The following is a 14830-nucleotide window of genomic DNA, read 5'->3' as shown; positions in this document are numbered from 1 at the left end:
CTTGAAAAAATATTCTTTAAAAAATCCACGTGTTGTTTGGTTGCTTGAAAAAATATTCTTTAAAAAATCCACGTGTTGTTTGGTTGCTTGAAAAAATATTCTTTAAAAAATCCACGTGTTGTTTGGTTGCTTGAAAAAATATTCTTTAAAAAATCCACGTGTTGTTTGGTTGCTTGAAAAAATATTCTTTAAAAAATCCACGTGTTGTTTGGTTGCTTGAAAAAATATTCTTTAAAAAATCCACGTGTTGTTTGGTTGCTTGAAAAAATATTCTTTAAAAAATCCACGTGTTGTTTGGTTGCTTGAAAAAATATTCTTTAAAAAATCCACGTGTTGTTTGGTTGCTTGAAAAAATATTCTTTAAAAAATCCACGTGTTGTTTGGTTGCTTGAAAAAATATTCTTTAAAAAATCCACGTGTTGTTTGGTTGCTTGAAAAAATATTCTTTAAAAAATCCACGTGTTGTTTGGTTGCTTGAAAAAATATTCTTTAAAAAATCCACGTGTTGTTTGGTTGCTTGAAAAAATATTCTTTAAAAAATCCACGTGTTGTTTGGTTGCTTGAAAAAATATTCTTTAAAAAATCCACGTGTTGTTTGGTTGCTTGAAAAAATATTCTTTAAAAAATCCACGTGTTGTTTGGTTGCTTGAAAAAATATTCTTTAAAAAATCCACGTGTTGTTTGGTTGCTTGAAAAAATATTCTTTAAAAAATCCACGTGTTGTTTGGTTGCTTGAAAAAATATTCTTTAAAAAATCCACGTGTTGTTTGGTTGCTTGAAAAAATATTCTTTAAAAAATCCACGTGTTGTTTGGTTGCTTGAAAAAATATTCTTTAAAAAATCCACGTGTTGTTTGGTTGCTTGAAAAAATATTCTTTAAAAAATCCACGTGTTGTTTGGTTGCTTGAAAAAATATTCTTTAAAAAATCCACGTGTTGTTTGGTTGCTTGAAAAAATATTCTTTAAAAAATCCACGTGTTGTTTGGTTGCTTGAAAAAATATTCTTTAAAAAATCCACGTGTTGTTTGGTTGCTTGAAAAAATATTCTTTAAAAAATCCACGTGTTGTTTGGTTGCTTGAAAAAATATTCTTTAAAAAATCCACGTGTTGTTTGGTTGCTTGAAAAAATATTCTTTAAAAAATCCACGTGTTGTTTGGTTGCTTGAAAAAATATTCTTTAAAAAATCCACGTGTTGTTTGGTTGCTTGAAAAAATATTCTTTAAAAAATCCACGTGTTGTTTGGTTGCTTGAAAAAATATTCTTTAAAAAATCCACGTGTTGTTTGGTTGCTTGAAAAAATATTCTTTAAAAAATCCACGTGTTGTTTGGTTGCTTGAAAAAATATTCTTTAAAAAATCCACGTGTTGTTTGGTTGCTTGAAAAAATATTCTTTAAAAAATCCACGTGTTGTTTGGTTGCTTGAAAAAATATTCTTTAAAAAATCCACGTGTTGTTTGGTTGCTTGAAAAAATATTCTTTAAAAAATCCACGTGTTGTTTGGTTGCTTGAAAAAATATTCTTTAAAAAATCCACGTGTTGTTTGGTTGCTTGAAAAAATATTCTTTAAAAAATCCACGTGTTGTTTGGTTGCTTGAAAAAATATTCTTTAAAAAATCCACGTGTTGTTTGGTTGCTTGAAAAAATATTCTTTAAAAAATCCACGTGTTGTTTGGTTGCTTGAAAAAATATTCTTTAAAAAATCCACGTGTTGTTTGGTTGCTTGAAAAAATATTCTTTAAAAAATCCACGTGTTGTTTGGTTGCTTGAAAAAATATTCTTTAAAAAATCCACGTGTTGTTTGGTTGCTTGAAAAAATATTCTTTAAAAAATCCACGTGTTGTTTGGTTGCTTGAAAAAATATTCTTTAAAAAATCCACGTGTTGTTTGGTTGCTTGAAAAAATATTCTTTAAAAAATCCACGTGTTGTTTGGTTGCTTGAAAAAATATTCTTTAAAAAATCCACGTGTTGTTTGGTTGCTTGAAAAAATATTCTTTAAAAAATCCACGTGTTGTTTGGTTGCTTGAAAAAATATTCTTTAAAAAATCCACGTGTTGTTTGGTTGCTTGAAAAAATATTCTTTAAAAAATCCACGTGTTGTTTGGTTGCTTGAAAAAATATTCTTTAAAAAATCCACGTGTTGTTTGGTTGCTTGAAAAAATATTCTTTAAAAAATCCACGTGTTGTTTGGTTGCTTGAAAAAATATTCTTTAAAAAATCCACGTGTTGTTTGGTTGCTTGAAAAAATATTCTTTAAAAAATCCACGTGTTGTTTGGTTGCTTGAAAAAATATTCTTTAAAAAATCCACGTGTTGTTTGGTTGCTTGAAAAAATATTCTTTAAAAAATCCACGTGTTGTTTGGTTGCTTGAAAAAATATTCTTTAAAAAATCCACGTGTTGTTTGGTTGCTTGAAAAAATATTCTTTAAAAAATCCACGTGTTGTTTGGTTGCTTGAAAAAATATTCTTTAAAAAATCCACGTGTTGTTTGGTTGCTTGAAAAAATATTCTTTAAAAAATCCACGTGTTGTTTGGTTGCTTGAAAAAATATTCTTTAAAAAATCCACGTGTTGTTTGGTTGCTTGAAAAAATATTCTTTAAAAAATCCACGTGTTGTTTGGTTGCTTGAAAAAATATTCTTTAAAAAATCCACGTGTTGTTTGGTTGCTTGAAAAAATATTCTTTAAAAAATCCACGTGTTGTTTGGTTGCTTGAAAAAATATTCTTTAAAAAATCCACGTGTTGTTTGGTTGCTTGAAAAAATATTCTTTAAAAAATCCACGTGTTGTTTGGTTGCTTGAAAAAATATTCTTTAAAAAATCCACGTGTTGTTTGGTTGCTTGAAAAAATATTCTTTAAAAAATCCACGTGTTGTTTGGTTGCTTGAAAAAATATTCTTTAAAAAATCCACGTGTTGTTTGGTTGCTTGAAAAAATATTCTTTAAAAAATCCACGTGTTGTTTGGTTGCTTGAAAAAATATTCTTTAAAAAATCCACGTGTTGTTTGGTTGCTTGAAAAAATATTCTTTAAAAAATCCACGTGTTGTTTGGTTGCTTGAAAAAATATTCTTTAAAAAATCCACGTGTTGTTTGGTTGCTTGAAAAAATATTCTTTAAAAAATCCACGTGTTGTTTGGTTGCTTGAAAAAATATTCTTTAAAAAATCCACGTGTTGTTTGGTTGCTTGAAAAAATATTCTTTAAAAAATCCACGTGTTGTTTGGTTGCTTGAAAAAATATTCTTTAAAAAATCCACGTGTTGTTTGGTTGCTTGAAAAAATATTCTTTAAAAAATCCACGTGTTGTTTGGTTGTTTGAAAAAATATTCTTTAAAAAATCCACGTGTTGTTTGGTTGCTTGAAAAAATATTCTTTAAAAAATCCACGTGTTGTTTGGTTGCTTGAAAAAATATTCTTTAAAAAATCCACGTGTTGTTTGGTTGCTTGAAAAAATATTCTTTAAAAAATCCACGTGTTGTTTGGTTGCTTGAAAAAATATTCTTTAAAAAATCCACGTGTTGTTTGGTTGCTTGAAAAAATATTCTTTAAAAAATCCACGTGTTGTTTGGTTGCTTGAAAAAATATTCTTTAAAAAATCCACGTGTTGTTTGGTTGCTTGAAAAAATATTCTTTAAAAAATCCACGTGTTGTTTGGTTGCTTGAAAAAATATTCTTTAAAAAATCCACGTGTTGTTTGGTTGCTTGAAAAAATATTCTTTAAAAAATCCACGTGTTGTTTGGTTGCTTGAAAAAATATTCTTTAAAAAATCCAAAGTCCAAAACACTTTTTTCCAACAATTTCGATTTTTTTACATCCAAGTTTTATTACCCTTTGAAAATATATTTTCAAAAATACACGTCCAACGAAACGTGCATTTGTTTTAAATAATTTTTTTACTATATTTTTATAAATTACGAACTAAACGTGAATGTCTGTAAGAATATTTTTTCAAAATATAGTTTTTTAGTGGGTGCCACCGTGGTGCAATGGTATGCACACCCGCCTTGCACGCTAAAGGTCGTGGGTTCGCCAGGCCAGGCAACATCGAATTTTTAACGATGGCAAAATACACCTCAGTGATGTTGGCGACATTTCCTGAGTATTTCAGCCTTGTAAAGCTTCTCTACAAGTGGTGTCTTAGGACACGCCGCTCGGACTCGAAAATAAACAGTAGGTCCCATATCATTGAGCTAATATGAATCGGGGTGCACGCATTGATATGAGCGAAGTCTCCCTTGTCCCATCTGGGATGTTTGTGGAACAATTATTATTATTATTATAGTTTTTTAGACTACTAACAAAAAGTGGAGGATTTAAAAAAAAGTATATATTTCTAAGAAATTAGTAACACTCTTCTCAGTTGTGACAACATTCGAAAGCGTGTATTTAGTACCATTAATTTAATTGTTATACATACATATGTATGATGAATGTATGTAAATGAAGTCTTTATATATTAACGAATACCAACCACGAAGTTATGATTAACTAAATATTGGAAATGATTACATACATTCGTCATAGAATTAATTGGGAATTTAAATGTCGTTGGGCATAACTTATTCAAAATAAATTACAGGGCACGAAGTTCATTTCAGGTAAACTTCAATTGTTCGGTACCTTAAATGTGGTAATGGTGACAAAGAGAAATATATTATTCTTACGAACATTTATAAAGACACAGTGCGAGACTATTCTCTCATCAAAGAAAGCAGTCAAATTCATATTTATACTCAAATTTCAGTAAAAATAAAATGCTTTACAGTGGAAATGAAATTGATTAGCTACGGGTGGAGGGACAGGGAAAAATATTCTTTAAAAATCCATGTTATGTTGGGAAATATATTCTTTAAAAATCTGGAAAAAAGAATAATAAAATTATCTTTAAAATCCGCTTTAAAATGAAAACAATACATTTTTTTAAATCCACGTTTTGTTGGGAAACAAAACAAAAAACAAAAACATTGTTCCACAACATCCAATACGGGACAAGGGAGACTTCTCTCATATCAATGAGTGCACCCCGATTCATATTTAGCTCAATGATATGGGACCTACTGTTTATCGCCGAGTCCGAACGGCGTGTCTTAAGACACCACTTGTGGAGAAGTTTTTCAAGGCTGAAATACTCAGAAAATGTCGCCAACATTACTGAGGGGTATTTTGCCACCGTTGAAAAATGTTTGATGTTGCCTGGCCGGGGAATCGAACCCACCACGGTGGGAAACAATATTCATTAAAAATCTGGAAAAAATTAATCTTTAAAAATCCACTTTTTATACCATCCACCATAATATGGACTCCATATTACGGAGGACATAATTTGTCATTCCGTTTGTAACACATCGAAATATTCATCGGAGAAAATTCTAAGTCGATATAACGATGTCCGTCTGTCCGTCCGTCCATCTGTTGAAATCAAGATACAGCTCGCAATTTTTAAGTTCGAGCTTTGTAATTTCGTATAGAAGCTTCGATTACTCCTAGGATGTTTGGTATTGCAAATGGGCTATATCGGTCCACGTTTTGATATAGCCCTCATAGAACGGTACCACCCGATTTTCGGTATTTTGAAGGTTTTAGCCTTATTATGACAGCGAAATGACTGAAATTTGGTACTTTGTCTTCGTTGGGGATATAAAACTTTCTCCCAGAAATTTGTCGGTATATTTCCGCGCCTTCATATAGCCCCCATAGAACGGTACCTCCCGATTTTCGATATTTTAAAGGTTGTGGCCAGAATAATTCACCGACATGGCTGAAATTTGGTGTTTGGTCTTCATTTGGGGTGTAAAACTTTCCATATGAATTTTGTCGGTATAGACCCACGCCTTCATATAGCCGCCATAAAACTGTACCTCCATATTTTCGGTATTTTGAAGGTTGTGTCAACAAAAATCCACCAAAATGGCTGAAATTTGGTATATAGTCTTCTTTTAGGGTATAAAACTTTCCATATGCAATTTGTCGGTATAGGTCCACGCCTTCATATAGCCTCATTAGAACGATATCTCCAGAATTTCGGTATTTTGACGGTTGTGGCCTCAATATTCCTCCGAAATGGCTGAAATTTGGTATTTAGTCTTGATTAGAGGTATGCAACTTTCCATATGAAATTTGTCGGTATAGGTCCACACCTTCATATAACCCCCGTAGAACGGTGCCTCCGATTTTCGGTGTTTTGAAGGTTGTGGCGTCAATATTCCTCAGAAATGGCTGAATTTTTTATTTAGTCTTCGTTGGTGTTAAATAAATGTGTCGGTACAGGTGCACCCCTTAATATAGCCCCCATAGTACGGTACCTACCGATTTTTGGTATTTTCAAGGTTATTCCCACAATAATTCATCGTATGAATGTATGAATAATAAATGAATGAAATGAAATGGCTGAAATTTGGTATTTAGTCTTCGTTGGTAGTATTAAGCTTTCCCCCGAAATTTGTTCGTACAGGTCTACGCCTTCAGTTTTACTCTAATACAACTCGTGGTGGACTCGTGCCGTTCTTACTTTTTTACAATAATGTGAATTTTTTAAATATATTTGTTTAAAAAAGTGCATTTTTTAAATAGTGTTTTCCCAATAATTTGGATTTTTTAAACAAACATTTTTCCAATAACTTGGATTTTGTATAGAACATAATTTTTAAAAACGTGGATTTTTTTTAGAATACTTATTTCAAAAAAGTGGCTTTTTTAAAATATTTTTTTTTCAAAACCGTGGATTTTTTACATATTTTTTTTCAATAACGTGGATTTTTTAAAGAATAGCTTTTTCCAAAAACTTGCATTTTGTATAATATATCTTTTTCTAAAATCGTGGATTTTTTAAAGAATATTATTATTTAAAAAAATCCACGCTAGTAAAAAATATTAAAAAAAAAATGAAAAATTATTTTTAAAAAATCCACTTTAGTGAAAAATATTTTTAAAAAGTCCTCGTTGGTGAAAAAATATTTTTAAACAATCCACGTTTGTGAAAAAATATTTTTAAAAAATCCACGTTGATGAAAATTTTTTTTTTAAAAATCCATGTTGATGAAAAAATTTTTTAAGCAATCCACGATAGTAAAAAAATATTTTTAAAAAATCCACGTTAGTAAAAAAATATTTTTAAGAAATCCTCGTTTGTAAAAAAATATTTGTAAAGAATCCACGTTTGTGAAAAATATTTGTAAAATATCCAGGATAGTGAAAAATTTTTTTAAAAAAATTCATGTTATTTAAAAATATTTTTTTTTTAAATATCCACGTTATTTAAAAATTTCTTTTAAAAAATCCACGTTGGTGAAAAAATATTTAAAAATACACTTCAGTAAAAGAATGTTTTTAAAAAATCCACTAAAATAGAGAATATTTTTTTCAAAAACGTTGAGTTTTAAAAGAATTTTTTTTTCAAAAACATGGATTGTTTAAAGGAAATTTTTCAGTAGCCGACAAAACATAAATTCTTAAAGGTTTTTTTTTTTCTGTAGCCGATAAAGCCTACATTTTTAAAGGAATTTCTTTTTTCAAAAATATGAATCTTTTAGACGAAATTTTTTCAAAAACATGGATTTTTAGACAATATTTTTACAATAAGGTAGATTTTTTAATAATAATTTTTAAAGAACGTGCATTTTTTAAACGTGAATCTTTTAAATAAATTTTGCTTAGAAAGGGGAAATTTTTAAAGATGTTGTTCTGAATAACTTCGTATTTAAAAAAAAATATATTTTCCAATAACTTGGATTATTTTACGAATATAAATAAAATATTTTAAGAATAATAAATATAAATAACATGGATTTTGTACAGAATATTATTTTCAAAAACGTGAATTTTTTAAAGAAGATTTTTTCAAAAAAAAATTAATTTTTTAAAGTATATTTTTCAAAAAACATGGATGTTTTAAAAAATATTTTTTTTCCAAAAACGTGGATTTTTTAAAGAATATTTTTTTCCAAAAACGTGGATTTTTTAAAACACATTTTTTTCAAAAATCTTGGATTTTTTAAAGAATATTTTTTCCAAAAACGTGGATTTTTTAAAGAATATTTTTTCTAAAAACGTGGATTTTTTAAAGAATATTTTTTTAAGGAATATTTTTTTCTAAAAACTTGGATCAAAGTTTTTGAAAAATATATTTTTTAAAAAAATCCACGTTAGTAAAGAATATTTTTAAAAAATCCACGTTAGTGAAAAAATGTTTTTAAAAAATCCAAGTTAGTGAAAATTATTTCAAAAAAATCCACGTTAGTGAAACAATATTTTTAAAAAATCCACGTTAGTGAAATAATATTTTTAAAAATCCACGTAGCGAAACAATATATTTAAAAAATCCACGTTAGTGAAAATTATTTAAAAAAATCCAAGTTAGTGAAAGAATATTTTTTAAAAATCCACTTTAGTGAAAAAATATTCTTTAAAAAATCCACGTTAGTGGAATAATAAATTTAAAAAATCCACGTTAGTAAAAACGTATTTCTAAAAAATCCTCGTGAGTAGTGAATTTTTGTAAAAAATCTACGTTTGTGAAAACAATATTTGATAAAAAAATTTAAAAAATACACTTCAGTGAAAAATGTTTTTAAAAAATCCACTAAAATAGAACACATTTTTTCAAAAACGTTAAATTTTAAATGATTTGTTTTTTTTTCAAAAACATTTCAAAGGAAATTTTTTCAGTAGCCGACAAAACGTAAATTTTTAAGGGATATTTATTTCAGTAGCCGATAAAACACAAACTTTTAAAGGAATTTCTTTTTTCAAAAACATGAATTTTATTTTCTACAATAACGTAGATTTTAAAAGAATATTTTTTAAAAATTTTTAAGAAAATTTTTTAAACGTTAATATTTTCAATAAATTTTGCATAAAAAGGGTAATTTTTTATAGATGATTATCTGCATAACTTCGTATTTTTAAAAAAAATATTTTTCGAATAACTTTGATTATTTAAAGAATATGGTTTCCAATAACCCAAGTTTTTGAAAAATATATTTTTAAAAAAATCCATGTTAGTGAAAGAATATTTTAAAAAAAAGCCCACACCAATGAAAATATATTTTTAAAAAATCCGCGTTAGTGGAAAATTTTTTAAAAAAATCCACGTTAGAGAAAAAATATTTTTAAAGACATCACATTAGTGAAAAAATATTTTTTAAAAAATCCACGCTATTGGAAAAATATTTTTTATTAATACCACGTTATTGGGAAACAAATATTTTTTAAAAAATCCAAGTAATTGGAAAACAAATTTAAGAAATGCACGTAATTTGAAAAAATATTTTTTTTTTGAATCCACATTATTGGAAAAAAATTTTGTTACAGAATTAGTCTTTGAACTTAATCCCGTGTAGACGTTATTTTATTCCCCGATACGATTTGTATCAAATAAAACAGGGTTCGTTTTGGATTACGATTCTACAATGCTTTATTGACGTTATTCACTTCAGTTATTCACACAAAATTTTATTTCTCTACTAGCGCACAGCAAACTCTCCAGTAAGCACAAAGTTTTACTCTATTCAGGTTACTTCTTTACTCTTACACTTACGGTTTAAATCTGTGGTTTTCCTACATAACGACTAAGTCTAAAAATCAAAATTTTCAGGGGAGCGAAAACAAAATTTTTTTTTGGAATATTTTCTACATGCCGATGATTTTGTTTTGGTTTTTTCTTACATACGGATAGAGCATGCCAAAGACAATCGTTATGAATAAAAAAATTTAATTTTTTTGCATAAATGTACTTTTTATTAAATTTTTTTAAAAACATATCTTTGCGTGTGCGTTTTATTTTTTTCACAAAATGACATGTTTATACTTATGTTGTATTATATGAAAAAGAGCGGAGGAAAATGGATAACACATGTACAATTGTGTTGTTTTTCTGTGAATATTTTTTTTTTTATAAATTATTACCCAATCTTAATACAAATAAAACACATTTGTTAAAAATTTGTATTAAAAATTTTTATTTCAAAGTGACGGAAAAAACTAAAATAAAACCAGCAAATTCGACATATTTTAGAAAAGGAACGCTATTAGAAGTTATTAATTATCGACATATAGTATGCTTTTAGCGTTTGGTGATACTTTAAGACTTTTATAGAAGTCATGGCATACATCGGGGATAAGTGGCAGTAAATCCATCAAACCTTTCTTTTTTCAGGCGAAATAGAAATTTATTCATTATTTTTCTGCACTGGATTGTAATCCATTACGGTGTTATATGTGATTTTTACTTTAACAGGTGAATGAATGACCAGCCTTTCTTGCTGTGAGGCTTGCATCTCTGTTATCATTAAATCTACGTAACGGGACTTATGTTTGAGAGTAAACATAAAAACATATGACATAAAAAACAGAAAATGAAGATAAAAGAGCATGCTAAAGAGCACATTCAGTTTTACGTGGTTTTCTCTTGAAAGAGAATAAACAAATATTTTAATTATTATTACATACAAAACGACCTAAGTCACCTTGTGTTCTTTTTTATGAATATGTTTGCGATATACTGCAGCAAATGTCGATATAATAAGTTTATTATGACAATTATTTTGTAAAAATGCCCACTTACGTAGTTTTGCCAAAAAATATATCAGAAACGGTACAGGGGTTACAATGCAGAAACATAATCCAATAGTCATAGTAAAAAAAAAGAACGAGTACAACAACTATAGCTAAGTAAACAATGTAAATCAAGACTAAGCGATAATTCCATAATTGCAGTAATATTTGTTGTTGCAGAAATAAATAAGAGAGAGAACTAAAGACGTACAACAATAACAAGATCAAAGCAACAAATAAAAGTGGTGATTGAAATTCTTATAGAACAATTGTTGTTGTAAATTTGATTTAAATAAACTAAATGCTTAATGAGAATTTACGTTACAATTCAAGTTCTTAAATTAATAGAAATTCGTCTAAATTAACTCAAATCTACCAGTTACATTCGTAACAAAATTTTAAAAAAATTCACGTTATTGTAAAAAGTATTTTTCTTTAAAATTCACGTTATTGGAATATAATATTTTTAAAAATCCACCTTATTAGAAAAAACATATGTTTTTTAAATCCACGTTTGGAAAAAACGACTTTTGTTGAAAATAGTTTTTTTTAATATTCCTCTTTATTTCAAATTCAAAAATCTTTAAAATATTAATTCAAAACAGCGAGTGTGATAAACATTGAATAATAATTATTAAATTAGTGAGAAAAACTCTGAAGAAAATCTTAGCATTTCCGATGTTGTTTTAGTGAGAAATTCTCAGTCTGATCGAATCTGTTTTTGTGAGGTTTATGCTTTCATTATCATCCCACGTGATAGCTGCTGGATTCGACTTTCTTAAACGTCGTTGTTTCTTCCTATTCGCAATATACCACCAACACAATTCTGCCAGAAATGCCACCAAGCCAAAGGAGGAACCAACCAAAATAATCATCCACGTCCAAAATAAATCATCAACAGTTAAAAGTTTCCTATCGTCCACTATTTTATCGTAGCCAGCAAATAATGAAATATTTTTCAGTTTCAACATATCCATAAACGTGCTGGACTGCCAGGCCTCCATGAAGCCCAGTTCATGTACGCGTAAAATGTGCTGACTCAAAGGCTCCAGGTATGGTGAGTTTTTGGCCAAAACCAAACTGTAGATGAAAAAATCCTGTGAGTTTATTTGATAGGCAAGACAAAATTGCTTGTGAATATAATATTGTTGACGTCTTGAGAAGAGGGCCTGTCATTCCGTTGAGGATATCATATAGGCATAGGAGGTATTAAATTGGCTTTTGTGTTGGAGATATTCAGATTCATCGGCGGTGATGCTGATGGCATCTTTTCCATAAAATTGCAACACCATTTGACCATAAATTGGATCAGTGAGTAACTTGATGTGGGATTCTCTGCGATCGGGATTTGATTTAATGTATTTGTGATACGGTGGCTGGGTAAATAAAGTTTGGATATTGGCTCCAAATTGCACAGCTATATTTAGGCCAACAAATGATACCAGCAGATAGACGATTTTCAAGCTACGCCATGATGATTGACCCAATATGCCAGGTAGAATTTTGTCGTTGACAATAAAGTTCGTGATGTTCCAAAAGATGGCATCGAAATAATAATCAATGACACAATGAATGATGGACAGCAGCAGGCAGGAGACAATCAAGGCTCCAAAGAAATATTCATTTAAAAGCAAGGGAAATATTTCATGGTACGTTAATTGTTTCGGACACGGTGCCATCATGAAAGATTTAATCAACTCATAGTAAGCTGTCTTCTGAATCTGCGATTAATTGTTATCCACATGATAGCTAAGGGACATGGGTATATCAAGGTCGCCTTTAAAATTTAATTCATTTAGGATGCGATATGGTAGAATTTTACCAAATTCAAATGAATAGTGCATTTTCAGTGTGGCATTGAAACGTTTCGCGAATAGCATTATCAGTCTGGCCATATAACCATTCATTTGCAGGTTTCCTTGTTCGTCCAAATATGCCAAACCAGTTGGAGGATCTTGGCCATTGAGGGTAATGAGAGTTTTGTTCTGCATATTCTGCCAGTGGGCTGGATAATATTTCTCTTGTGGATGCTTATTTAACCAGCGGTATTGGGGATAGGGTTTGAGGATATACAGTCCAGATGTAGCCTCACAATTTTCTGCTAAGAAGTGCAGCAAAACCCTTTTCATTTTTTGCCGTTCCAATTCTTCAAGTAAAACATTTTTAAAAATGATCTCTTCTGCGACATTTATGGCCACAATAAAAATCCTTTTTTGGCGCTGATAATCTAAAATATTTGCTCCGATTTTCATCAATTCCTTATCGAATTTTTCACTCATTACGAATGTGGTCAACAATTCTGTGTTGAACTTCTCTCCATAGACGAAATCTTCCTGTGCTTTGCTTACGATAACTTTGGGTATTGGGGCTTCGTTGAATATTTCCAGTCTCATGTCCGTTGTGAAATTCTGTTGTAGAATTAGCAGAGATTCGACAGGTTGTTCTTTTACAATTTCCTTGAAGATTTCCTCATAGAACTCAGTATTGGCCGATAATCCCCAGATTGGCGTTCGAAGGGCTTGCACAGCTAAGAAAACTATAAATGTCTCATGGTATAAACCCATGGTAAGTGTAGAGTTGCTTTTTGAGTAAAGAAAAAAACTCGACTGTTTTATTTTAGGTTTACCTTTGACTATCGATGGTTGTTTTCCAAAAGCTTTAATTAATCGAATATATATTTTGTGCTGCATCATGAAATCTTTTGTTACTAGAATTTATTGCCTATACACATGTAATTATTTTATAATTATGACATTGTTTTATATATTCAATTGTTTTCTTAAAATAATTGTTTCAAACATAATTTGTACTTTTCATACAGTCAATTTTTTTCATGTGTCCAATATTCGTTGTAAACTAGAAAGAAAGAGTATTTTCAAGATGGTAACTAGAATTGAATTTTTGAAAGAATATTTTTTTCGGCAGATATCTAGACATGGATTTTTAAAGGAAAGTTTTTAAGCAGGTAACTTGGATTCATTGTTGATTTTTTAATAATATTTTTCCTGCAGGTAAATATACATGGATTAAAAAAATATTTTTCCAGCAGGTAGCCACAATATTACTCCCAGCAGCCAAAAACATGGATTTTTTAATGGGTGGATTTTCGGATGGGATTTATAATTTTTTTTCAAGCATCCAACAAAACGTGGGGTTTAAATATCATTTCAAGCACCCACCCAAAAGTAGATTTTTAAAAACTATTTTGTCCAACAAGTAACTAAAGTTTGTAACGAAAATTTGTCAAGCAGGTAACTAGATGCGGATTAATATTTTTTTCAAGCACCCAACAAAAAAATGTTTTTCACGCACCCAACTAAACGTGGATTAAAAAAAATATTTTTTAAACAACCAACAAAACGTGGACTTAAAAAAAAATTAGCAAACAAAACGTAGATTTAAAAAAAATATTTGTTAAGCAAACAACAAAACGTGGTTTAAAAAACCAGAAAACGTGGATTTTAAAAAAATATTTTTTATGCCAACACCAAAACGTGGAGTTTAAAAATATTTTTTTAACCAACCAACAAAACGTGAATTTAAAAAATATTTTTTAAGCAACCAACAAAACGTAGATTTTTAAATAATATTCTTTAAGCACCCAGCAGAACGTGAGTTAAAAAAAAAAACATCTTTAAAACAACCAAAAAAACGTGGATTTTTAAAAAATAGTTTGCAAGCAAAAAAAAAGTGGATTTTAAAAAATATATTTTTCAAGTATCCAACAAAACGTGGATTTTAAAAAATATATTTTTAAGCACCCAAAAAAAAGTGGATTTTAAAAAATATATTTTTCAAGTATCCAACAAAACGTGGATTTTAAAAAAATATATTCTTAAACACTCAAAAAAAAGGATTTTTAAAAATATATTTCAAGTATTCCACAAAACGTGGATTTAAAAAAAATATATTTTTAAACACTCAAAAAAGTGGAATTTAAAAAATATATTTTTTTAAGTAAACAACAAAAGGTGGATTTAAATTTTTTTCAGCAACCAACAAAACATGGATTTTAATGAAGATAAAAGATATATTTTAAGGAACCAACAAAAAATTATTTTTTCAATCACTCAAAAAAACGTAGCTTTTCAAGCTCCTAATTAAAGGTGGATTTTCAAGAAATATTTTTTTCGCCTAAACAAAAAAGGGTTCTTAAAAATATTTTTTCAATTTTAAAATTTATTAAAAACAAAACGTGGATTTTTTAAAGACTATTTTTTTAAGCACCAAACAAAACGCGGATTTTTTTAAAGACAATTTTTGCAAGCACCAAACAAAACG

The 14830-nt window shown here is 28.8% G+C and overlaps 2 protein-coding genes across 2 annotated transcripts; both read right to left on the bottom strand.

Annotated features, from left to right (window-relative positions):
* Nucleotides 1-11235: 11235 nt before the first annotated feature.
* On the bottom strand, nucleotides 11236-12228 carry LOC141392086 (uncharacterized). Its single transcript, XM_073965043.1, has 2 exons — nucleotides 11749-12228; nucleotides 11236-11646 (listed from the first exon to the last, which is right to left on the bottom strand). The coding sequence occupies exons 1-2, from the start codon at nucleotides 12226-12228 to the stop codon at nucleotides 11236-11238; spliced, it is 891 nt and encodes a 296-aa protein (XP_073821144.1).
* A 48-nt stretch (nucleotides 12229-12276) lies between these two features.
* LOC141392085 (uncharacterized) lies at nucleotides 12277-13113 on the bottom strand. Its single transcript, XM_073965042.1, has one exon. It carries the CDS (start codon nucleotides 13111-13113, stop codon nucleotides 12277-12279), a length of 837 nt encoding a protein of 278 aa, XP_073821143.1.
* Between the last annotated feature and the right edge of the window lie 1717 nt (nucleotides 13114-14830).

This window comes from Musca autumnalis, unplaced genomic scaffold, assembly GCF_047663935.1.
Source record: "Musca autumnalis isolate F117 unplaced genomic scaffold, ASM4766393v1 scaffold_2, whole genome shotgun sequence".
Classification (NCBI taxonomy): domain Eukaryota; kingdom Metazoa; phylum Arthropoda; class Insecta; order Diptera; family Muscidae; genus Musca; species Musca autumnalis.
The sequence above is the reverse complement of the archived record's forward strand: the minus strand, read 5'-3'. Positions and strand labels throughout refer to the sequence as shown.

Coding starts and splice junctions, on each gene's coding strand:
- LOC141392085 (XM_073965042.1), bottom strand. CDS start 13,113: ATGGGTTTATACCATGAGACATTTATAGTTTTCTTAGCTGTGCAAGCC.
- LOC141392086 (XM_073965043.1), bottom strand. CDS start 12,228: ATGGCACCGTGTCCGAAACAATTAACGTACCATGAAATATTTCCCTTG. Junction 11,647..11,748: donor GCCAATTTAATACCTCCTAT/GCCTATATGATA, acceptor ATAAACTCACAG/GATTTTTTCATCTACAGTTT.